This window comes from Misgurnus anguillicaudatus, chromosome 10, assembly GCF_027580225.2.
Source record: "Misgurnus anguillicaudatus chromosome 10, ASM2758022v2, whole genome shotgun sequence".
Classification (NCBI taxonomy): domain Eukaryota; kingdom Metazoa; phylum Chordata; class Actinopteri; order Cypriniformes; family Cobitidae; genus Misgurnus; species Misgurnus anguillicaudatus.
The window spans coordinates 32,708,848-32,734,383 of NC_073346.2; the positions used below are offsets into that span (position 1 = coordinate 32,708,848).

The following is a 25,536-nucleotide window of genomic DNA, read 5'->3' on the forward strand; positions in this document are numbered from 1 at the left end:
GGGATTGTTTTAGATTCTTAGATTTAGCTACATATATAGGCAAAACTATTTAAGATAGTAATTGGATGCAATTTTCAATATCATCTAGGGTTTCAAAGGTCAAATACAAAGTAGGAAGCCTTTTTGTAGCAAACAGGTCTCATTTAAATACAACAGTGCACACTCTTCCCTTTGTAAACCTTACATGCACGTAGCACCTGCCTCATCTTGTTTCATATTGATAACAGGTTACAATGCCCTGTAGTTTATGATACAACATTATCTTATTATTTAATAATTTAATATAGTTATGTAATCGTTCTGATACTGAACAAGCTCATAAAACTCAATTTTAAATGTTTTCTCTTAAATGTTTGCATTACTGTTTTGATGATGAGTCGCCTGCTCTGACTTAGCAGCATCTAAAAGATTATTTATGTTGGAAAATGTTAGCCAGGACAAGAAGATTAAATAATTTTTATTTGCAGTATGTTTCAAAGCAGCTTTACAGAATCACAATTATTAATATAAATGAAGCCCCTACTAGTGAGGCAACATCACTACAGGCCATGTTATAATAATAGTGAAGTAAAACCTACACTACTTTCAGTATTAATATGGTAACTACATTAACAAACTTCCCATTTGCACATTAAAGTTATAGAAGTCATAAATATGCTGATTATTCTTAACATCCGAAAGGAGGAATGTTGAAGCTTTTATGTTCTTTCCCCGAGATATAAATTTGATTTCTACAAGTTTAGACAACTTGTTTGTTAGACATTTTGGAAGATGTTTCTAAGATCTTACACTTCAGAAATCTACTTTCATTTTACACTACTAAAAATGTCCTCATACTAATTTAAACATGTTTTAAGGCTAATAGAAATGTCATTGAACATGAATTACAAATCTATTTCTACCTATTTGTAAGAATAATTGAACAATAATGGATAATAAGTGAACTACATATATTTTTAATATCTTCCACCACCAACTACAATGATTTTACAATTTAGGAGAACATGGGTAAAAATACAGTGCTATTATATTATAAATATACACAAAATCCTAAGGAATGTAAACTATAGAAGACATAGTTAAAGGAGGCAAGATTTTTCGTTTTTCGTAGCAGACAGGAAGTTTTTTCTCACAGCACTTAGCACTTTTCCATTTAAAATCATCTGTATGATTCAGTGACAGTGAAGCACAAAGTTCGAACTTCTTGTCCTGTGGTTGCCCATTGGCCCAGTAAACGTAATTCACAGATGATGATGCTGATATTGTATTCGTCTGCCAGTACCAGGCTGTAGTCATTAGACTACGACGCAGACCGATCCAACCCTCCACATTTGTTGTGTTGACCTGCTTGGCGAACTCTATTTGGACGTCTTCATTTGTAGGACAGGCAAATTCTCTTTGTCTGTTTGTGCAGTAAGCCAGAGACTCAGTCCATTTAAGAGGTTGATCTCCAACTACAAACTCTACAGGAACCTTACAGCCAGATGGATCTGAGTGCACAGATACAAAAAAATAACTTTCACAATGATGTGTTTACAAATATTTAGTGCATCTGCATAACAGATGATCGCTTACTTATTCAAAAGAATTTTTTTTACCTGGATTTTCCTTTATTGGTATAGCTGGGCCTCCAAAAATGATGTTGTTAATTTTTTCCACTACATAAACAACAATCTTTGAGCTTGGATGCCAGATAATGCTCATTGGGCTTGGTAAAGCTATTTCAGCTTGAGAGTATTGTGTGTTAGAAATCTCAGACCAGGGTTGAGTTATAGACAGGTCTGTACTTAGGCGCACCTGATCTTTGCTGGCAGTTTTAGCTATCACAACCGCCCACCGATTGTTTGAATAGAACGGCATCATGTAGCACGCAGCAAACTGGTTTTCTGGGATCAATTCAATGAAAAGTCCCGGAATGATCAGTTTGAGGGACACATTACTCGAAGCTGTGACATACCTAGTGTTCAGATCCGGAAGAGACAGATACCCTGATGAACTAAGAGTTAATGGAGTATTGTCTTGAGATAGTAAGTCTGCATTGTCATTTGATGTCATAAGTAACTTTCTCTTGTTTATATCTCGAACATAGGGCACAACAAAGTTCTGACCCTGAAATCTCACAGGAAGAATCTGATTGACTATCATGCCGCAAGTACAGTCTGTTTTATCTAGACACGGGTGAGTCAGCAGCACAGCTATTTTATCACTCGAGTTAACCATCATCATTGAATCATCGGCCTGCAACTGGATGAGTTGATATGATGGGATCGTGAAGTTTACTAATTGAATTTGGGCTGATATGTTCTTGACTATCGTGATACTGTTTTCTGTGTCCTCAGCATTGATGATGATCAGTCTGAATGAGTTGTATGTTGTTGACTGGGATATGCCAAACGTTGTGAGAAAGGTTGTGTAGTTCAGTGAAGGGATCAGATAATTCATTCCGAGATTTTCATCAGGTTGAACAATATTGGTCTGGGCAGAGACTTCACTAATAGTAAAATTTGCACTACTGACAGAATGTACTACAATGTATTTGTTACTGGTGATTCGGATAGATTTATTGGAGTAGTCGAGTTGATATACTTCAGCAGATTTTGGAAACACCACAGTTACAGTTTGGCCTTTCATCAGGTTTGGTATCGTCTGTGTTGGTGTGCTGTTGCCGTTGTAGAAGATGTTGACAGAAGTGCCATCAAGGAGGGCGGTGACTCTCAGACTACTTGAAGTGTTTGGATAAAAGTAACCTAAATCCTCTGTAAATGCTGTGATGAAACTTTTTCCATAGCTCACCATCGTAAAACCTTTAAATTGAAAAGAGTGTTAAAAACATTGATCATGAGATCACACATGCATCAATCCAAACACAGCAATGCTTCATCCAAACCCACAGAGAATTCTCTTACACAAAATGTTCTCTTACCTTGGCTAAACATGGATACAGTCAGAAGAATTGCAAACATGACTGTATCTCAATTTTGAGCTCAAACTGGATGCTGTGTATAGTGAAGAAAAGACAAACTGACAAGTTAAACTGACACAAGTATAAGTCTGTAAAACATCTATAGGCACTTATGCTGCATGTGTTTAGAATTAACGAAACGATCACAAAATTAAAACCCTCTATTTTTGTAATTTTCCATGTTTTTGTAATGACTAAAATGTTTTGAGGTAAAGAAAACAGAGAATACTGTCACACACAAGGAAAAATAAAGACTTTAAAAAATAAAGATTTTTATAGATAAAATACAATCCATTTCAAGGGGAGAAAGTAGACATGGAAAATACTATTATATACATTCAATATAAATCTATACAATCAAAAAAAAAATATTGTAATTGGTACACTCTTAGAACGGATGTGTTAAAAACAACACATTAGTGTTAATTCTGGGACAACACACTAAATGCGTTGTCCCAGATTTCACCCATCTCTGTGTAATTATTGAAACAACACATTTTGTGTTACTTTTAACACAACTTGGGTTATATTTTAACACAAAATCAACACAAAATGACACATAATGTGTTAGAAGCTTAACACACAAAGATGTGTAAATCTTTTCGAAGAGTGTACACTCTTAAATTAATGTGTTAAAATAACATCTAATGTGTTGTCCTGAACTTAAAGGTGCTCTAGGCGATTTCACGCGTTTTAGGCCATAAAACTCTGTTTTGTTTGAAAGTCAACAAGAAGGGACATCACACAGATTCGCTTAGAGCGCCTTCCACACATCTCTGTGTTATTTTTGGAACAACACACTTTGTGTTGTTTTAACACATCTTGTGTTGTCCCTTTTATTTATTTGAACACAAAATCAACACGAAATAACACATAATGGGCTCTATCTTACACCCGGCACAATGCGCGACGCAAGTGTCTTTCGCTAGTTTCCACCCTAATTTTCACGTTTAGCGCCGCGTTGTTTAAATAGCAAATGCATTTGCGCCTCCATTTGCGCCCATGGGCGTTCTGGTCTGAAAACGAGGTGTGTTCAGGCGCATTGTTGGCGCGTTGCTATTTTGAGGCAACTAAAATAGACTACGCCATTGACAAACAAAAACCTGCTCTAAAGTCAATGGTGCAATGTGTTTTATGTTATTTAAAGAGCGCATTAGTAATATGCGCCTATAAACGGGAGGACAACGCTGGTTTGCTTATCACAAAGTACATGAATGCGCAGCAGCACAAAAATGCTTTTAAATATGAATGATTAAAGGATTGAATGTAAAAGATTATTATTGAGTCTCTTGGACATAAATGAGGACTAATTATGAGACGTTAGAAGGCGCAAAGAGCTGCTTTACCTGCAGCCTGATAAGTAAATAAATGCTTTGCTTTAAACAAATGCATCTGTTTTTGAATGTTTTTTTTTAATGCTACCTCACGGATTTATTGTATATGATGACTCTGTACCTGCGGATATGGTGAGATGAGAAACATTTTAAGTAATGCTTAAAAAAAAACTCTTTGCTGAAAAAAACGCTGTCCAAAGTGCTGAAACGTGAGGAGAGCCGTTTGTAAATTCTTTATCTTCTGTTTGTTACAAATAAAGTATTTTTAGAGTACAAACCTTCTCTTACATACTTGTAAATTATTTTTTTGATGATATTGGATTGCCATACATTTAAAGGAATTACAAGCCTGCTTTTTCACTTCCATGACTAAATGAAAACGGGTTTTAAAGGTTTTAATAAAAAAATAACAATTTCAATACAAGTGAAAAACAACACAATTATTTAACATTAATCTTAAACTGGGGATCTTCTTCCTCTGCTTAGTTTTTCAGTTAAGTTCGTCATCTAAATAGGGATTAGACATAGCGCCAGCGCAACTTGCTTTTAAAGGGGATGAGAGCTGTGACTCTCATTGGTTTACTGGACGTTACGCCTAAAATACTCCCATTACAATAGGACCAACTCTTTTCGACCATGCGCTCGGCGCACAAACCATTTTTCCTCTCGTTAAATGAGCAAAAGTGAATTCGGACACGCCCATTTAGACGTTGCGCTGGGCGCTTTAGACAATGCGTTTAGATCGTTAAAATAGGGCCCTACGTGTTAAATAGTATAACACAAAACAATGTGTTAAAATTAACACCTCATTTCTAGAATCATTCTAAGAAATGATGTGTTAATTTTAATATTCTTCCGCTGAGAGCTTAAAATAATAATAGACACTCCAGCCCAGGTGGTGGCGATAATCAGCCTTTGCCAATTGCAAGAATACAAACGGGTTCCCAGCGCGGATTAATACCGTACCTCACAGCACATCTAATACAAGTCAATGGAGTTGGCAAAAACTAAGAGAAAAACTGTTGGAAAGCACCTTTTTCAGCGATTTTTGTGAGCATATCAGTGAACACCCCTGACCACTCGATGAGTTTCACATCTTTGTAAATGAAAGTTTAATGCATTTTAGGAAGGACTGTTCCTGTGCACCTATAAACCCATTATAAAGGTGGGAGGTGATACAAGAAACACGGGCCAGCATCATATGTCCAAATTTCAGTCAAAACCGTTCTGTTTCATCATAAACAATCTGAAAACAGGGCTTTAAGTGTAAAATACCAAACTTGTCCTTTAAGAATAACACAGCATTTTTAGAGTGTATGTAAAAGCATGTTTATATATCACATAGTAGTTTTATAACAAAAGTTAAAACCAAAAGCTAAACTGAAAATGAAGACTTGTTTTTAAACTTTGGTCAAAATTTGACAAACAAATGTCATAGGGCTTCTAAGGTCAAGACGCTCTAGAAAATGCTGGGATATTCCATTTTAACTTTGGGTCTAAAACCAACAGACCCAGCCATTGGGATAAATACACTCAGAAAATCCTTATATTTAACCTAACCATTGGTTAAAACAACCCAGCATTTTGGCTTGAAACAATCCTGTAGTTTTCAGAATGGTATATACTATAGCTATAAAACATGTAATAGAATACAATACAATACAATGATTAATGTCAGCATAAAATGACTTTTTGTTGATGTTTGAACTGTTTTCAAACAAACGGAGCGTAGCTAACTCCCCCCCTCCCTCTCCCTTCTGTGCTTTCATGAACGCGCCCAACCCCCACCCCCAAATCCTTCTTGTCGTTTATTGGCTGGAACACTTTGTTATGTATCGTGGTGCTAGGTTTGGCCACTGTGTTGTTATTGCCGTTTGTGGAGCCTGGGCTGTCTACAGGGATCGCATTTTTTACAGTTTGATCTGCGGTCAGGTAGCAAGCAGATAGTGAGTGTGGGGCGGGTCTATCAAAAGAAGGTCCAGATTCGAATGGGGTAGGGGTGTGTTTGTGTAGGTGATTTCAAATATCAACATTGGCTTTCAGAGATCGTGCACCCCGATTTAAGAAGACCATGTCTCTTTGTGAGCTGATTATTTTGTAGTATGAAAAAATTTCATCACTGTGAGGAAATTAAAATGGGTAAGGAAGTCAGGGTTCCTGTTTTATTTTAACAAAAAATCAACAAAAAATGACACATAGAGCCAGATTTACTAAATGGGGCAAATAAGCATGAGAGCGCAATTTAAAAAAAGCGTGGATGAGAGTGGTAATATCTGTGGGTTAGTTACTAAATAAGCACAAATTAAATAACACAGCCGCAACAGCTGATTTCCATAATAAGCAACATCTACTAAGAGCAGCGCAAATTAGTTCAGGTTTGATCTTGAGTTCATCACCACGGACATCAAGGCTAGCAAAGCCATAGTACACTGAAAAGAACTGGAGGACAAAAACAAGAAGTTTTGAAACGTATGGTATTGTGTGAATTCTGCTAGTGATTTCATTTTTTATTTACTTCAGCAAATAAAAATAACATGGCTTGGTAAACTCTCTGGCATTCCAAATAAACTGTTATGTTGAAACTGTCACAGTCATGTCTTGTGTCTCGCTCCTGTGCTCTTATTTTGAAGTTATGTCTTTGCCATCCAGGTCTGTAGTTCTTTTGTTCATTGGTCCTCTTGTTTATTGTTTCCCAGGTGTGTTTTGTTATCTTGTTAACCCAACGTTGTATGTGGATATTGCCTTGTATCACACACTTTCTGTTTGCTGTGATGCCTCTTTTTTTTAATAATTGCAGTCATTTGAAGTCCAAAGTAGTGATGGCGAAGTGAAGCTTTCTTGAACCACCAAAGCTTTTAGCACAATTGTATCAGAAAAAGATTAATTACCTGAAGCTTTTCAAATCAGAGTGAATAAATGGCAAGGTGAATAAATTATTTAATCCATATATTAAATACATAACTCAAAACTAAAGATTGTTTTAAACAAATCATAAACACGAATAAAGAATGTAAATAAATGCAGGTGCATGCACACAAAGTCATACACATATTATTTATTTTCCAGCTTATTACACTTCTTTCCAAAACAATACATTAAATATGAAATGACTGCTGATTGGTGCGCGCGGCAGTGAACCGATATATGCTACCATTAATGATATACAATTAGGCATAACAAATAAAATATGCGACACTATGTTGACACGAACGGGACATCCCAGTATGGGCTACTTTTAAATGATATGAAAGATGTGAAATAAAACAAAGCAAGTTGCCTATCTGTCATTAATTTTAGCAATCAAAAAAATCTAGGATCATATTCATAAATGTTAGGCTTCACCCCAAAAGCCAAATATATTGTCAATTCAATCAATCTACACACTCTTGCAATACAACAGAAAAGGAACAACGCAAAACAATACACCTAAACAACCCACAAGGGCGCTCTATACGCTGTGTCATTATTCTTGTAACCACACCACAATGTATTCATCACACTGCTTTTAGAACTGACACGCATTTTTCTCTGTTTTTCTTTGACCAATCATAAGGACTGGAAGTAACCATTTTATAATATATTTTATTGTAAATAGTATATAAAAGCAAAAACAGGGACCCTGCCTGTGAAAACTTAGAATTAAATTCTGAGACAGTAAGCATCAAAGTTAGATTTTTTCAATCGTTGACATGACCTTACAGTAGTCAATATTAAAGATATCAAGATTATATTTTCACTGAATGTTTTATATTACAGTTAATATGATTTTATGTAAAAACAGTAAATCTATAAATAAGCTGGGTTTTCACATTCAGGGTCACAAATGTGTTCAAACAAAAGGTGTTACAACTTTCCCAACCTCTACTACTTCAGGATAATAACTATATTATTGTATTAAAAGTATTTGGTTTTGCTGTCTTTATATTCTCTTAAAAGTCTCTAGCTTTTCTTATTTTTTATTTTGTAAGTACTGATTTCATTTGAGAGAATGATTTCAGAAATCATTCTCATTTAGCATTTTAAATGCACTCTTAGAATGGAAAGTAATTTTAACACATTATGTGTCATTTTGTGTTGATTTTGTGTTAAAATAAAACCCAAGTTGTGTTAAAAGTAACACAAAGTTTGTTGTTCCAATAACAACACAGAGATGGCTGGATTCTGGGACAACGCATTTAGTGTGTTGTCCCAGAATCAACACTAATGTGCTGTTTTAGACACCTCCGTTTTAAGAGTGTGTAACTATTCATTATTGTTTTATATAAATGAAATCAAAACAAAATCAAAACTTTTTTCTATAAAGTTCAGCTGTACTGTACAATTGTATAACATTAGCTATGTATCTTACCCGATGTCTCTGCTCTTCTTCTCAATTTTCTTCTCAGTAAAAAACATCTCCGTGCTGGATTTCTTATCTCAGTTTAGACAGATTTGACTTTCAAAAAGTTTTATTTTTTGCATAAGAAGAACAAGATTTGTTTAAGGCTTAAACAAGGTCATGGGTCTTAAAGTTTCACTATGCTTCATCAGGCCGAAAGTTTACATTTAAATTTTTTCCACTATTAAATTCCCACATAGCAGGGTTTCCCACAGCACCTTGCAGTTCGGGCGGCCCGCCTAAGCTGGGAAACCCTACCGCCTTAACTAGGTTGTCCAAAAAATAAAAATAAATAATTTGCTGCACAAAAGGCCGTCAAAGTGCATCTCGGAGAATAGACGTGGTCCGTCACTGTCTGGGGGATAACGAGTAGCCAGTTGATAAAACATCTCGGAAAATAGCACAACGCGCTTCACACTGCGAGCGTGCACGCGCACCACATGGCCGAAATGGTTTGTCAACTGTCTGAAGGATAGCCAGTTAATAAAAGCCTGTCCGTGAGAACCGTAAGTGGACTTATGTTTTGGGTATATTTAAGCCTGTTATTGTATTAGTCTGTAGTTCTTGCAAATTTAAAGTAAGTTAGCTGGTGATTTTTGTTGTTTGAGCAACCTGCTAGCTAGATTTCACGGGCCTGTTGATTAGATATAATTGTTGAGCACTCTTGCTCACGTTATTTATGCACATTATTTACATGTTACAGTAGTTACACTCCTTTAAGATAATGTAATTAATAGTGGGAAATAATCAGTTTTTACAATCTTTGCGTTTATCTATCATTGTTCACCTTACGTTCTACAACATTTGCTTCAGTTTGTGTTTTGTTAACCCTTTAGTTTTACTTCTTCACACAGCTATTTTCGTTAGAGGTAAAAACATTTAATTCATTAATAATCTAGTTTGTGTTCATTTTTTGTCATTGTTTCTTCAAAATTAAGTTTTATTTGAGAGTTTTAAATAAAAATATTTTCATTTTCATCATGACGCATACACCCTGCCCTCTTTGATTTCCAAGCCCATCCACTCAACCCTACCACCTTAACTAACTAATTTTCTGCGGGAAACCCTACATAGATTTAAAAATGTTTTCTTTTTAATTTGAACCATTTCGCAAAATTGCAACAGAAAACTTCATTAAAAAAAAAACCATTTTAAAGCATACTGTTAGTTTGGTTTGACCATATTACTTCACTCAGAAATGTAGGTTATTTCAGTTAACTCAACCAGTAAGTGAAATTAATTGTTTTCCTTTGTTAAAAATTACCAATTCCAATCTCACAGCCTTAAATTAATGGAGCAAAACCAATAAAGAACAATAACAAAGGAGTTTAATACTATAATTATTGTTCTACAAAGAGGCCACACTAAAAATTCAGGGTTATTTTATATCCCAGCATTGGGTCAAAAAGGTACAAACCCAGCCACTGGGTTAAATTAACCCAGGATTACATGTAACCCTTTCAGAAGTTTGTTTTGAATGTCATAACTGACTCTCTCTGCTGTAAGTTACTGATTTTAAAACAACCAGTGGTGGAATGATACAAAGTGTGAAACGGTTCCCGTTGTGTTACAGTTGGAATATTACATGACTGGTAAAGACTCTCAGCCAATCATGTTTAAGAACGTCTCAGTTAAGTATGTAACCCTCGATTCCTGAAGGAAGGAAACGGAGACGTCAAGTCGTGACCGACGTATTAGGAATGTACTTCGGGGGACCAGTCTACTTCGAGAAGCTACTAAAATGCCAATGAACTTGACATTCAGGTATTTGCATCTGCTGGTGCTGCTGCATGAGTATAAAATGACCGGCAGGTGCAATACCAAATCAGCTATTTCCGCTGAGAAAGCTGAACATCCTTTGCCTGGCCGATGGTACAGCAGGACCTTTGAGAAGGGACATGACACCTACGTTCCCTTCCTTCAGTGAACAAGGGTTACATACGTAACCGAGACGTTCCCTTTCAGTCGGTCACTATGAAGTCAAGTCTTGACCAACATATTGGGAATCCCTACCAGGGCATTACGGGAGCTGCCCCTTCCAGTGCCTGAGTAAACCTTCCGTCTCTAGATCTGTAGAGGTGGAACCGGGGCTAACTGCCGAAGGCCGATAGTGAACTAGGCAAACTGGGAAGTGAACCTGTCTGGGCCGAACTAGGAATGCTGCGGAAGCCACTCCCTAAGAAGGTTACAACTGGGTGGCATATACAACATAGAACAACCGATAGGTTCCCCATATTGAAGTCTCTGAGTAGTCACATGAACTTGACAGAGATGCAGAGTAGGCTCTGCTAAGGGAAAACGTGGGCTGGTAGCATTAACCTCACTGATTATATACACACATAGGAACCCCGCTTAGGGGACTATATAAACACCAGCCTATCACTGGTTACAGTGAACACAGCTGATGAAAAGCTGACAGCTGATGCTCCACAACATCGGCCGCCAAGGGCGGTGGAGTAACAAACTTTTTTGATGTGTTTATGACAATAAATTAGCTCCATAATGGCACTACGTATGTAGCGGCAGAATGGTGCAGCAAGCCGACACACGAGCTGGTGCTCAGTGTTTCACTTGTTTGAAGAGAGAACACGAGAGGAAACTGGCTCAATACGAACACTAAAGAATGTAGTGAACGTGTAAGGTGTTGCCCAGCCAGCAGCTCTGCAGATGTCTGTCACGTGGAACCACAAGCTAACACCCAAGATGATGCAACACTTCTCGTAGAGTGAGCTTTTAAGTTAAACGGGCATGGGGTGTGCCCTGCATTCAATAAGCAAGGGCAATAGTGTCCACTATCCAGTGAGACATCCTCTGCTTGGTGACAGCTTTCCCTTTCTGCTAACCACCGTAACAGACAAAAAGCTGGTCTGAGGTCCTGAAGCGTTGAATTTTATTGACCTACAATTGCAGTGCACGTAGAGGACATAACAAAGCCATAGTTGGGTCTTCTTACGGGGGGCACCGCTTTGCAGGCTCCCTATCTGATCTGCATCGAAATGCATGGAGGTGCCCTACCCTCTTTATGGTGGCCAATGCAACCAGGATTCGAGTTTTCATTGTAAGAAACTTGATGCTAACTGACTGCAAAGGCTCGAAGGGAGCGTCTTAAGGCTCTCAGCACCAAGGACAGATCCCAAAGAGGAATGGGGAGGGGCGAGGGATTTAGCCGCCGCGCACCCCTTAAAAACATAATGACCAGGTCGGGCTGAACCACTGACCTGCCATTTACCAAGGCATGGTGAGCGGATATCGAAGCAATGTGTACTTTAATGGTTGAGGGGGACAGCCTACCGGACTGTAAAAACTTTTACATTTTTACGTTTAATCAACTATGGTATACAAGTCTTTGAACTACCTTGACAAGTGGTAAGTTGCTGAAACTTAATAAATCAAGTTGAATTTGCTTTAGTTATGTTAACTTTACTAAGTCAATACAGTTAAAATGACTTGTAAAGTTCTAAAGATTTTAATTTTAGGAAGCCTTTTTTAGCAGACAGGTCTTATTTAAATACAACAGTGCACACTCTTCCCTTTGAAAATCTTAGGCTTTTCATAGCATCTGCCTCATCTTGTTTCGTCTTGACAACAGGTTACAATGCCCTGTAGTTTATGAGACAAAGTTATCTTATTATTTAATAATTTAATATAGTTATTTAATTGTTCTGATACTGTACAAACTCATAAAACTTGATTTTAAATGTTTTCTCTTAAATGTTTGCATTACTGTTTTGATGATGAGTCGCCTGCTCTGACTTAGCAGCATTTAAAAGATTATTTATGTTGGAAAATGTTAGCCAGGACAACAAGATTAAATAATTTTTATTTGCAGTATGTTTCAAAGCAGCTTTACAGAATCACGATTATTAATGTAAATGAAGCCCCCAGTGAGGCAACATCACTACAGGCTATGTTATAATAATAGTGAAGTAAAACGTACACTACTTTCAGTATTAATATGGTGACTAAAATAACAAATTTCCAATGGTTTATTTGATCAGAGCTTTATTTTGATCGTACACTTCAGAAATCTACTTTCATTTCACACTACTAAAAATGTCCTCATGCTAATTTTAACATGTTTTTAAGGCTAATAGAAATTTCATTGAACATGCATTACAAATCTATTTCTCCCGATTAATGTAGTAAGAATAATTTAACAGTAATGGATTATAAGTGAACTACATATAGTATATCCCACCAGAAACTACAATGACTTTACAATTTAGGAGAACAGGGACTTAAAAATACACTGAGATATACAGTATCATTATATTATAAATATTCACAAGATCCTAAGAAATGTAAATTGTAAAAGGGATAGTTAAAAAAGGCAAGATTTTTGGTTGTTTGTAGCAGACAGGAAGCTTTTTCTCACAACACTTAGCACTTTTCCATTTAAAATCATCTGTTTGATTCAGGGACAGTGAAGCACAAAGTTCGAACTTGTTGTCCTGTGGTTGTCCATTGGCCCAGTAAACGTAATTCACAGATGATGATGCTGATGTTGTATTCTTCTGCCAGTACCAGGCTGTAGTCATTAGACTACGACGCAGACCGATCCAACCCTCCACATTATTTGTGTTGACCTGCTTGGCAAACTCTTTCTGGAGGCCTTCATTTGTAGGACAGGCAAATTCACTTTGATTGGTTGTGCAGTAAGCCAGAGACTCAGTCCATTTAAAAGGTTTTTCTCCAACTACAAACTCTCCAGGAGTCATACAGCCATTTGGATCTGAGTGCACAAATACAAAAAATTAATTGTCACAATGATGTGTTTTACAACTATCAAGTGCATCTGCTTAACAAGTGATTTAAATTAAAATTTGTTTTTTTTACCTGGCTGTTCATTTATAGGTATAGCTGGGCCTCCATAAACTGTGTTGCCAATTGATTCCACTATATAAACAACAATCTTTGAGCTTGGATGCCAGATAATGTTCATTGGGCTTTGTAAACTTATTCCAACTTTAGAATATTGTGTGTTAGGAACCTCATACCAGTCAGGGTTTATAAGCTGACTTGTACCTATGCGTACCTGATCTCTGCTGTCAGTTTTAGTTATCACAACCGCCCACCGATTGTTTGAATAGAACGGCAGCATGTAGCAGGCAGCAAACATGTTTTCTGGGATCAATTCAATGAAAAGTCCTGGAATGATCAGTCTGAGAGACACGTTACTCGAAGCAGTGACATACCTAGTGTACAGATCCGGAAGAGACAGATACCCTGATGAACTAGGAGTTAATGGAGTTTTTTCTTGAGATAGTAAGTCTGCATTGTCATTTGATGTCATAACTAACTGTCTCTGTGTTATACCTTGAAAAAAGGGCACAAAAAATTAATGACAATTAAATCTCAGAGGAAGAATCTGATTGACTATCATGCCGCAAGTACAGTCTGTTTTATCAAGACATGGGTGAGTCAGCAGCACAGCTATTTTACAACTCGAGTTAACCATTATCATTGAATCATCGGCCTGCAATTGGATGAGTTGATATGATGGGATCGTGTAGTTTACTAATTTAATTTGGGCTGATACATGTATGTTCTTGACTATCGTGATATTGTTTTCTGTGTCCTCAGCATTGATGATGATCAGTCTGAATGAGTTGTATTTTGTGGACCAGGAGGTTGACTGGGATATGCCAAATGTTGTGAGAAAGTTTGTGTAGTTCAGTGAGGGGATCAGGTAATTAATTCCGAGATTTTCATCAGGTTGAACAATATTGGTCTGGGCAGAGATTGTATTAATCGTTAAATTTGAACTACTGACAGAATGTACTACGATGTATTTGTTACTGATGATTCGGATAGATTTATTGGAGTAGTCGAGTTGATATACTTCAGCAGATTTTGGAAACACCACAGTTACAGTTTGGCCTTTCTGCATGTTCGATATCGTCTGTGTTGGTGTGCTGCTCCCGTTGTAGAAGATGTCGACAGAAGTGCCATCAAGGAGGGCGGTGACTCTCAGACTACTTGAAGTGTTTGGATAAAAGTAACCTAAATTCTCTGGAAATGCTGTGATGAAACTTTTTCCATAGCTCACCATCGTAAAACCTTTATATTAAAAAGAGTGTTAAAACATTGATCATGGGATCACACAGGCATCAATCCAAACACAGCAATCCAAAAAACTCACAGATGGTTTTCTTACACAAAATGTTTTCTTACCTTGGCTAAACATTGATACAGTCAGAAGAATTGCAAACATGACTGTATCTCAGTTTTGAGCTCAAACTGGATGCCGTGTAGACTATAGGGAAGAAAAGACAAAGAACCACAAGATAAAATTGACAAAATAACACATGAGTATTAGTTTGTAAAACAACTAGGCACTTATGCTGTATTTGTTGAGAATTAACGAAACGATCACAAAATAAAAACGTCTCTCATGTAACATTAAATGTGATTATTCAGAGGTCTCAAATCTCTGATCAAGTCTGAACAGCAACTCTTTTGGCACTTATATACCAAAACATTCACTCTACTACACATCAAAACACAAACAACTGGACTGTAACGCAAAATAATATGATAATCTATAATGCCATTATTATAAATTTACACTAAAATATGTGAACATGATTGATTAGATTTTGATTCCGTCAGAACACATCTGCAACATTAACACATCAAACAGGTAGGCAGTGGCCCTTCCCAGACCCTATTTCAGCTGTATTTTTCTTTGCTTGTTGTTAAAGGAACAATGTGTAGTTTTTTTTGCAACATGCATTTGGAAAAGCGAGACGCTAGAGAGCACTATTCGTTTGAATGCAAAATACAATTTCGCCTACTTACTGTCCCTTTAAGGTGTGTTGGGATGAACAAAAGACTCGACTTTAAACATAATTAGCCACAAGACAATTTTATTTAACTTGTCTTGTTAATAACGTGCATGACTTATAAGAAGCTTGTGTAATAAGTTGGCTAAGGTTTTGCTAACGCAATAAGCCTATATCATGGCCTAACAGGGTAATGTACCGAAATTTCCAATACGCACAACCGGCGCAACGTCATAGAATGTCTCTGAACAGGTTCACGCCCACTTTTGGGGGAAATCGCACTAGACGTTCCATTGACTTCCATTCAAAATAGCGGAACAAAGCAACCTTCGTACACAGCCGGCAGGCGTAAATAACTTATGAAATCACTCAGATTAAACACGTTGAGTAATTATCTGTCCACCCTGCCGGCCATAGAGCGCAAAAGATAAATTAACACATTTAATTTGGTCAATATAAAAACATGTCTCTTTCATTCTCCCAGCATCAAATTTGTGTAACAACGCTCCCTATTGGCCAGAGGTGTCTTACCGGGACATTTACTCGTACCTCATCGAGTCAACAGGGAAGAAGGGAATGATTTTACTTCGTATTTGAAAGTTGCTTCGTATTTATTTATTATGTCTTTATATTTAGAGTAATGAGTGCACTTTTCCGTCCAGCCATACAACTAACTGGCTTAGCGATATTTCCAGCAATCACTGGATGGCGTTGTTACACAAATTTGACGCTGTGAGAATGAAAGGGACATGTTTTTATATTGACCAAATTAAATGTGTTAATGTATCTCTCGCGCTCTATGGCAGGCAGGATGGACAGACAAACACTCGACATGCTCAATCTGAGTGATTTCATAAGTTATTTACGCCTGCCGGCTGTGTAAAACCGTTGCTTTGTTCCGCTATTTTGAATGGAAGCCAATGGAGACGCTGCTTTTTTAACCCCCGAAAAGGGGCGGTGACGAAATTTACAGTCAAGTTCCCGGATGTGCCGGTAGTCCGTATTAATAATGGAGACATTGCAGGTGGATACATTAAAGTTTGTGTCTAATCATGTCATCATAATTACCACATGCAAATTAGGCATTAACAAATTAAAATATGCTAATGTCATGTGCATATACTTAACAAAGCACTGCAAGTGAATAAGACTAAGGCATTTCATCACAGACCCCCCAGTTAATGAATTTTATGTTTTAATACACAGATTAGCTTGTTTTGGTTAATTAGAACAAAACTTTTAAATATACAAACAGATGAAGTGTAATATGCTTAAAACAAACGGCATCTAGCTGTGTATTCTGGAAGCTTCTTCTTTTAATTATACTAAATTAAGACATGAAAAATGAACAAAATAAACCAAAATCTCAATCTCAAAACTTCCTGAAAACGTGTCCTTCATGTCATTCCCGGTTTTGCTGTGCTGGGGTGCTCACTCTACTATTGACCCAATATGTTTGGCCTGTCTTTCTCCTCCCAGGCTGAAGGGGAGTTGTTGTTTTTCTGTCCATCAGATAGCAGCTGATGGGCAGGACTATAAAGGACATTTCCTGCCAGCTGCTCTCTCTGCTCTGCACATTTTGATGGCCGTGCCACCATCATACTCCTTTAACTTTGTTTTTTGCCACAACACATAGTCTACACTTTACTGATTTGCATTGCACTTATGATTAGTCTTTTCTTTTTATACATTTAATGACTTGATACATTTATTGATTTAACTTATGCTTTTATTAACAAAATTAATGATGTAATAAATTACTTTTTGATTTAAATTAGTGATAGACCGATATATCAGCCGGCCGATATATCGGGCCGATATTTGGGAGTTTTATGTGTATCGGCATCGGCCGATATGTGGCTGCTGTGTTCGCCGATTTTTTCCGGCATTATTTACAGACAGAGTGCTGGAAGCTGCAAGCGATTGCAGGTAATGTCACTAATAACAACCAACCTTTCCATGACAACATCGAAAGCTCGGCCTAACAGCTGATCATAGCTGCACAAAGCGAGTTTTCATTTCTCATCTCTCTATATATTTGTAGTAGTAAAGTGCTAGACATTAATATCCTTTGCTAGTTCCTCGTGGTTTTACTCTTTGTTAAATATAGATTTTTTAAAAAGTTTAATAAATGTTACTTTTTTAAATTGAGACTTGTAACATTTGGCATCATCGTGTCATGTTTATTATGTAAATTGAGTGAGCAAAAGCAGTATCGGCTCCAAATATCGGCTCAAGAAAATCGGCAGCCTGTATCGGTCATTGGCTAAGGCTAACGAAACAAAAATCGGTATCGGTATCGGCACAAAAAAAATCCATATCGGTCAATCCCTAATTTAATTGAACATTTGTTGTGGTCTCCCCTATGTAATTGCTGCTGTGAGCCAGGTAGTCATGACATATGGGGGCTCGTCCGGGATGTTGTATGTGGATATATACCTTGTATCACGCACTCTCTGTTTGTGTGATGCCTCTTTTTTTAGCAATAATTGCAGCCATTTGAAGTGCAAAGTAGTGATGGCGAAGTGAAGTTTTTTTGAACCACCAAAGCTTTTAGCACAATTGTATCGGAAAAAAGTTTAATTCCCTGAAGCTTTTCAAATCAGAGCTTGATGAGGACCTCTACTGGGGAAAGTGGGGGAAAGCATCCCAAAATGTTTTGTAACCATCTCAAAAGCAAAAAATCAATGAATGGAAAGATGAATAAATTATTAAATCCATATATTATATACATGACAACAATACACTACATACTAATAGTAACTCAAAACAATAAAGATTTAGTATTGTAGATGTGGAATTTTTTCCTGTTTTAAACAAATCAAAAACACAAATAAAGGATGTAAATAAATTCAGGTGCATGCACACAAAGTCATACACATATTATTTATTTTCCAGCTTATTATACTTCTATCTAAAACAAAATATAAAACATGACATGACTGCTGATTGGTGCGCCTTGGTGCGTGCGGTAGTAAACTGACATATGCAACCATTAATGATATACAACAATTAGGCATAACAAATAAAATATGTGACACTATGTTGACACGAACGGGACATCCTAGTATAGGCTACTTTCCAATGATATGAAAGATGTGAAATAGAACAAAGCAAGATACCTATCTGTCATAATTAATTTCAGCAATCAAATAATCTAGGATCATATTCATAAATGTTAGGCTTCACCCCAAAAGCCAAATATATTGTCAACTTCTATCAATCTATAAACTCTTGCAATGCAAGAGAAAAGGAACAACCCAAAGCAATAAAACTAAACAACCCACAAGGGCGATCCCATATATGCTGCGTCATTATTTTAGTAACCACAATGTAATATTCATTCATAAATTTGAAGAGCTCCGATTAAAAAAAGTGTGTTTGTCACATGCTTTTGTGAATGAGCATTTTTTTTATCAGACTCTTAATGGATTCTGCTTACAAAACAGTATTTCTGTATGGCCTGAGCACGGGATTAAATGGATCTGAAGCATAAATATTTGAAGAATGTGAAATATGTGCCAAAAGAATTTGTTTTATATTATTATCTCATTTTTGATGGAGGTGTCGTTTGGCGGCTTTTCATCTGATCTCCTTATTTGTTTTTCCATATATTTAAATTATTTGCACATATTGTTACATTGCTAAGCGTGCTGCGCAGTGACACGCAGAATCGATGAGTGCAGTGGTTATAGCTTTTATCTTATTTTACTGTAAAAGAGCTTTTTCCTTTTTTTCTGTTTTTCTTTGTTTGACCAATCATAATCAAGGACTGAAAGTAACTGTTTTATAATATATGTAATTGTAAATAGTATATAATATAGTATGTTATATGATATTTAAAAAAGCATGTGTCCCTGTCTGTGAAAACTCTGAAAATTATGAGATAGCGAGCATCAGAGTTTGATTTACGCCATTAGTAGTTGACATGATCGATATTATTCAGTATTAAAGATATCAAGGTTATATTTTCACAGAATGTTCTTTATATTATGTTGGTGATTTTATGTAAAAAAAACAGTAAACCTAAAAAAGACTTAAGGATAATAACTATATTATTGTATTAAAAGTATTTGGTTTTGCTGTCTTTGTTTTCTAAAAAGAATAATTTCAGAAATTATTAATTTAACTGTAAATATTCAGTATTGTTTTTTACTATAGTAAATTAAATACAAAAACAAGGCACTTTTCTGTAGAGTTCAGTTGTACTCTATAATTGTATAACATTAGCAAAGTATCTTACCCGATGTCTCTGCTCTTCTTTTCAATTTTCTTCTTCTCAGTAAAAACAACTGTGCTGGATTTCTTATCTCAGTATACCCATATTTGACTTTCAAAATGTTTTATTTTTGCATATGAAGAACAAGATTTGTATAAGAGTAGCATAAGGTCATGGGTTCTCTCAGTTTCACTAAATGCTTCATTAGGCAGAAAGTTTACTTTTTTATTTTTCCCCACAATTAAATACCTACGTCACATGGATTTAAAAAGGTTTAATTGATAAACTAATCATTGTAAAGCATACTGCTAGGTTGGTTTGACCCTATTACTTTACCATTTCACCCAGAATTCTAGGTTATTTCGGTCGTCCCAACTAGTGAGTGAAATTAAATCTTTTAGTGGGTTAATAATTACTTGGATTATTTACAATTCCAGTCTCACTGCCTTAAATAAATAGAGCAATACCAATAAAGAACAATAACAAAGGAGTTTAATAATTATTGTTCTACAAAGAGGCCACACTAAAAATGCTGGGTTATTTTTATCCCAGCATTGGGTCAAAAAGGCATAAACCCAGCCACTGGGTTAAATTAACCCAGGATGACATGTAACCCTTTCAGAAGTTTGTTTTGAATGTCATTACTGACTCCCTCTGTTGTAAGTTACTGATTCTAAAACAACCAGTGGTGGAATGATACTAAGTGTGAAACGGTTCCCGTTGTGTTACAGTTGGAATATAACATGACTGGTAAAGACTCTCAGCCAATCATGTTAAAGAATGTCTCGCTTAAGTATGTAACCCTCGATCCCTGAAGAAAGGAAACTGAGACGTCAAGTCGTGACAGACATATTAGGAATGTGCTTCGGGGGACCAGTTTACTTCGAGAAGCTACTAAAATGCCAATGAACTTGACATGCAGGTATTTGCATCTGCTGGTGCTGCCGCGTGAGTATAAAATGACCGGCAGGTGCAATACCAAATCAGCCATTTCCGCTGAGAAAGCCGAACATCCTTTGCCTGGCCGGTATCAGCAGTAGTGCAGGCACGGATTAACGCACGGGCCTACTGGGCACTTGCCCAGGGCACTGGCCACCAGGGGGCCCTGTCAAATTTACTGTGTCTATTCTTTTCAAATAAATATTTTAATTTTAATTTTATTTTCAGTAAAATTGTGTTAAACATTGAGGAATAATGTGTTTTTTGCAGTTGCAAAGTATTAACTAGTAAATAAATCAAATAAATAATTTTTATGTATTGCTGCGCTGTTGAGAGGGACATCTAGAGACGAGTGAAAAGCATTGCGTAATATAAAATTCACGCGTAGAAGACGGTTACTCAAAAACCAAAACAAAAATGAGTTTAAAACCCCAACCAAGTGGATGAGTGATAAGAAAGCACAAAAAGGACAGCTTTTCATCGCCTTACCAGTCAGCAACTGTGAAGTAGAACGTTCATTTTCTCTAATGGCAAGAGTAAAAAACGAACTAAGAAGCAAAATGTGTCAAGGACGTCTAAATTCACTGTCTTTAATGGCCATTGAATGCGATCTTGTGAGGAGACTGGATTTTGATGATGATGTGGAAGCTAAGGTAAATTTAAACCAACTTTTTATTCTAAGATTTAAGGGGCTGGACACACAAAGCTTTTACACTCGCGGCCAGCGCATGTTTTCAATTGATTCCAATGGAAACTCTGCGTTTTTCAAATAAGAATTTTCTCCTGTGATATGATTTGGAGAGGTGTGCCTGCCCGGTTGCATGAAACTCCTTAAGTGAGGGTTTCCCTGAGAGAAAAAAATCTCTGAGGTAAGGGATTTATTTAAGAGCGTTGCAACAAAGGTCTTAACTGTCACCCTTACCTAAGTGTCTATTCTAAGTATTTTACAATAGTCTCTGCCAAAAGAGAGCAGAGGAGACGCGGTTGCTATAATTACAAAATCTCACAGCGTAAACAAATCAACGCACGCAGCTCAACAGACGGCGGATTTGTGTACAATAAAACATCGCAAATAAAAGACTGTAAAGTGCCGCATTTTTAAAACCTGAAAGTAATTCAAACTGGAAACTGTTTAGATTGATGGACGATCAAACCGCTATTCTCCTAATAAATGCGCATCACTTTTCTCTAAGGGATTATTTCAAACGTTAGAAATGCGCGTTGGTACTTCATTTTCTTAAATAACCATAAAATCAGCCATCGCGTGTGAGGTTAAGGGACCTGTTATAGTCCCTTAAGTTTTAAGGGGAAAATGGGACTTAAGGACTTTGTAGCAACGCATAACAGAACTTAAGGTAATACTTTAGCATTTAAGGGTAAATACTTATTGACAGCCTTAAGGTTCACTTAAGGTTTTTTCTTGCAACCCATTTTTTTATTAAGAACACCCTTAAGCTTATATTTAAGGGATTTCTTATCGTAAGGACTTTCATGCAACCGGGCAATCTTTTTGATTGAGTATGTTGTACAGTATGTTGTCAGATACTGGTGAGATATAAATAAACCAATTTGTGGTGTGAAAGTACAGAATATTGTGTGCATTCTCTCCCCGCGTATTAGTGCCATTGTTAATCCTGTAAAATGGGGCATACAGGCAGAGGCGAACCAACACTTGAGCCCTGTGCATACAGGTGTAACGCTGTTGCCCAAAAAATTGGTAAAGGGGGGCCTTTGAGACATCCGTGCCCAGGGCACATCATCGCCATAATCCGTCCCTGGATCTCAGCAGGTCCTTTAATGACAGCAATGAAATGCAGTGGAAAGGTTTTTTTGGGATTACGTTAATTTTCATGGCAAAGAAGGACTATGCAATTCATCTGATCTTCATAACATTCTGGAGTATATGCAAATTGCTATTCTAAAAACTTAAAAGAAAAGAAAAATCCAGATAATTTACTCACCACAATGTCATACAAAATGTTGATGTCTTTCTTTGTTCAGTCGAGAAGAAATTATGTTTTTTAAGGAAAACATTGCATGATTTTTCTAATTTCAATGGAATTTAATAGACACCAACAATTAACACTTAACTCAACACTTAACAGTTTTTTCAACAGAGTTTCAAAGGACTATAAACAATCCCAAACGAGGCATAAGTGTCTTATTTAGCAAAACGATTGTCATTTCTGACAAGAAAAATAACAAATATACACTTTTAAAGCACAACTTCTCGTCTAGATCTGGTCGTGATGCGCCAGCTGACCCCACGCAATACGACATGACGTCAAGAGGTCACAGAAGACGAACGAGAAACTCCGCCCCAGTGTTTACAAGTGTGTTGAAAGAGGACCGTTCCTAAGATGTTGTATGTCAACTGATACTAATTAATGTCTTTGTGTCAGTTTATTGTTTACAATGGTCCGCAAATGTGCCTTTTATATATGTAAAACGTGACCTCCCTACGTCACTACGCATTTATGTTAGGTCGCGCTGGACCGGACCTAGACGAAAAGTTTAAAAGAGCATATTTTTTATTTTTCTTGTCAAAAATGACAATCGTTTGGCTAGATAAGACCCTTATGCCTTGTTTGGGCATCTAAGTATTCTTTGAAACTCCGTTGAAAAAAACTGTTAAGTGTTGAGTTAAGTGTTAAGTGGTGGTGTCCATTAAAGTCCATTAAAATGAGAAAAATCCTGCAATGTTTTCCTCAAAAAACATAATTTCTTCTCGACTGAACAAAGAAAGACATAAACATTTTGGATGACATGGTGGTGAGTAAATTATCTGGATTTTTCTTTTAAGAAAATGGAATATTCCTTTAAGCAGCAACTTTTCCAATTTCCAATATTTATGTAATCATCAAAACTTTTGGCCAGGACTGTATTCATGGCCGTAGCTACCATTGAGGACACTGAGGTCATGTCCGCTGTAGTTTTTCTTGGTTTTGTTTCATTTTGATGTGAAAATAGCCGTTCCTAAACTCGCCACAAATCCCCCTCCCCCTCGCGCGCATTACAATATCACATGCATCCGCCTGAAGTTCACAAGTGTATTGGATTGAACGCAGCGTGATGGGGAAGAGAACATTTACTAACAAACTTCCAATTCCTCGGTTAACAACCAGAGCTAGGAAAACAACAAATACAAAGAAGTAAACAAAGATAGAAAGCGACCGTGACCGGAATAAAACTAGGATTAATATCGGACCTGCATTTGAAAGGTGGAGGAATCTACAAGATTTTAAAGGGTTCAAGCTGGATGCAGAGCTTGCCATATTTCTTCTCGGCAGGTAATTGTGCTTTATCAACCATTGATTGTATTTCGGAGTGTTATGTAAGTAATCTAAGTATTCTTGCTAAGTATGCGTTCACAATAATACTGGTGCACAAGCGCTGATGAGGACGAGCTCGAAGGGAGGTTGCTCGGTGGTAGTGGGGGAGGGGCAGGAAATTGTAAACAATTTTAAACTGCTCAATCCTCTAGAGTTGCCGATGGCAGCTTTAATAAATCTGTTAACTGAATTCTGGCCTGGTTCTGAGACATTATTATTATTATTATTATATTCTTGTTCTTCAAGATATAAATCTGATTTCTGCAAATTCAGACAACTTGTTTGTCAGACATTTTGGAAGATGTTTCTAAGATCTTTCAGTTCAGAAATCTACTTTCATTTCACACTACTAAAATGTCCTCATGCTAATTGTACATTTTTTTTTTTAAGACTAATAGAAATGTTATTGAACATGCATTATAAATCTATTTCTCCCCATTAATGTAGTAAGAATAATTTAACAGTAATGGATTATAAGTGAGCTACATATATGTTTAGTATCTCCCACCAGAAACTACAATGATTTTACAATTTAGGAAAACAGGGACTTATTAAAAATAGATATTTCTGGTATTATATTATAAATATTCACAAGATCCTAAGGAATGTTAACTGTAGAAGACATAGACAAAGGACCAAAGTTTTTTGGTTGTTTGTAGCAGACAGGAAGCTTTTTCTCACAGCACTTAGCACTTTTGCATTTAAAATCATCTGTATGATTCAGTGACAGTGAAGCACAAAGTTGTTGAGAATGGCATCATATAGCACATAGCAAACTGGTTTTCTGGGATGAATTCAATGAAAAGTCCTGGAATGATCAGTTTGAGGGACACGTTACTCGAAGCAGTGACATACTTGGTGCCCACATCCGGAAGAGACAGATACCCTGATGAACTAGGAGTTAATTGAGTATTGTATAAAGATAGTAAGTCTGCTTTGTCATTTGATGTCATAAATAACTTTCTCTTGTTTATATCTCGAACATGGGGCACAAAAAAGTTCTGACCCTGAAATTTCACAGGAAGAATCTGATTGACTATCATGCTGCATGTACAGTCTGTTTTATCAAGACACGGTGAGTCAGCAGCACAGCTATTTTACAACTCGAGTTCTTCTACATCTTCTAATTACAAATTCTACTTATGCTGCTCTTTTAGGGAAATTTGCTCTTTAGCTGTGTTGTTGAAGCATGCAGGGGAGTGGCAATGCACACACTCAAGTTCAAGAACTGACAGAAAAAATAAAGCCTCCGCTGTGGTGCTGTCTGTCCAAACAACTTCAAGCAATCGGCGTACTTCAGAGCAGAGTGAGAGCTTCTAAATAGCAGTTGATCTGCCGGCTTTTGAAGCGATAAAAGCTGATTTAGCATTGCACCTGCTGCTTGTGTTATACCCCGCGGGGGGCATCGCCAGCAGATGCAAATACCTGGATGACAAGTTCATTGGGATTTAGTAGCTTCTTGAAGTAGGTCCAGCTAAGCTCGTTCCCAATACGACGTCATAGTGACTGACTGAAAGGGAACCAAAATTAACAAGCTCCCGAGTTTTGGGCACTGTTAAGGACTTTAGCTCACTTGACATTGGGACA

At 36.8% G+C, this 25,536-nt stretch overlaps 1 protein-coding gene and 1 long non-coding RNA gene across 2 annotated transcripts; both read right to left on the reverse strand.

Annotated features, from left to right (window-relative positions):
* Positions 1-470: 470 nt before the first annotated feature.
* LOC129447666 (uncharacterized) lies at positions 471-8,676 on the reverse strand. Its single transcript, XM_055209414.2, has 4 exons — positions 8,645-8,676; positions 2,924-2,996; positions 1,599-2,804; positions 471-1,490 (listed from the first exon to the last, which is right to left on the reverse strand). Exons 2-4 carry the CDS (start codon positions 2,961-2,963, stop codon positions 1,051-1,053), a joined length of 1,686 nt encoding a protein of 561 aa, XP_055065389.2. The 5' UTR covers positions 2,964-2,996; positions 8,645-8,676; the 3' UTR covers positions 471-1,050.
* A 5,386-nt stretch (positions 8,677-14,062) lies between these two features.
* Positions 14,063-19,733, reverse strand: LOC141367365 (uncharacterized). The gene is made up of 3 exons (XR_012371732.1): positions 19,703-19,733; positions 14,849-14,930; positions 14,063-14,734 (listed from the first exon to the last, which is right to left on the reverse strand). It is a non-coding gene; the product is annotated as an uncharacterized lncRNA (long non-coding RNA).
* Positions 19,734-25,536: the final 5,803 nt, after the last annotated feature.

Excerpts from the sequence above, each read along its gene's own strand:
- LOC129447666 (XM_055209414.2), bottom strand. The coding sequence starts at position 2,963 with ATGTTTGCAATTCTTCTGACTGTATCCATGTTTAGCCAAG. Across the intron at positions 2,805-2,923 it reads TGTATCCATGTTTAGCCAAG|GTTTTACGATGGTGAGCTAT; the intron begins GTAAGAGAACAT and ends TTCAATTTAAAG. Across the intron at positions 1,491-1,598 it reads ACCAATAAAGGAAAATCCAG|ATCCATCTGGCTGTAAGGTT; the intron begins GTAAAAAAAATT and ends CTGTGCACTCAG.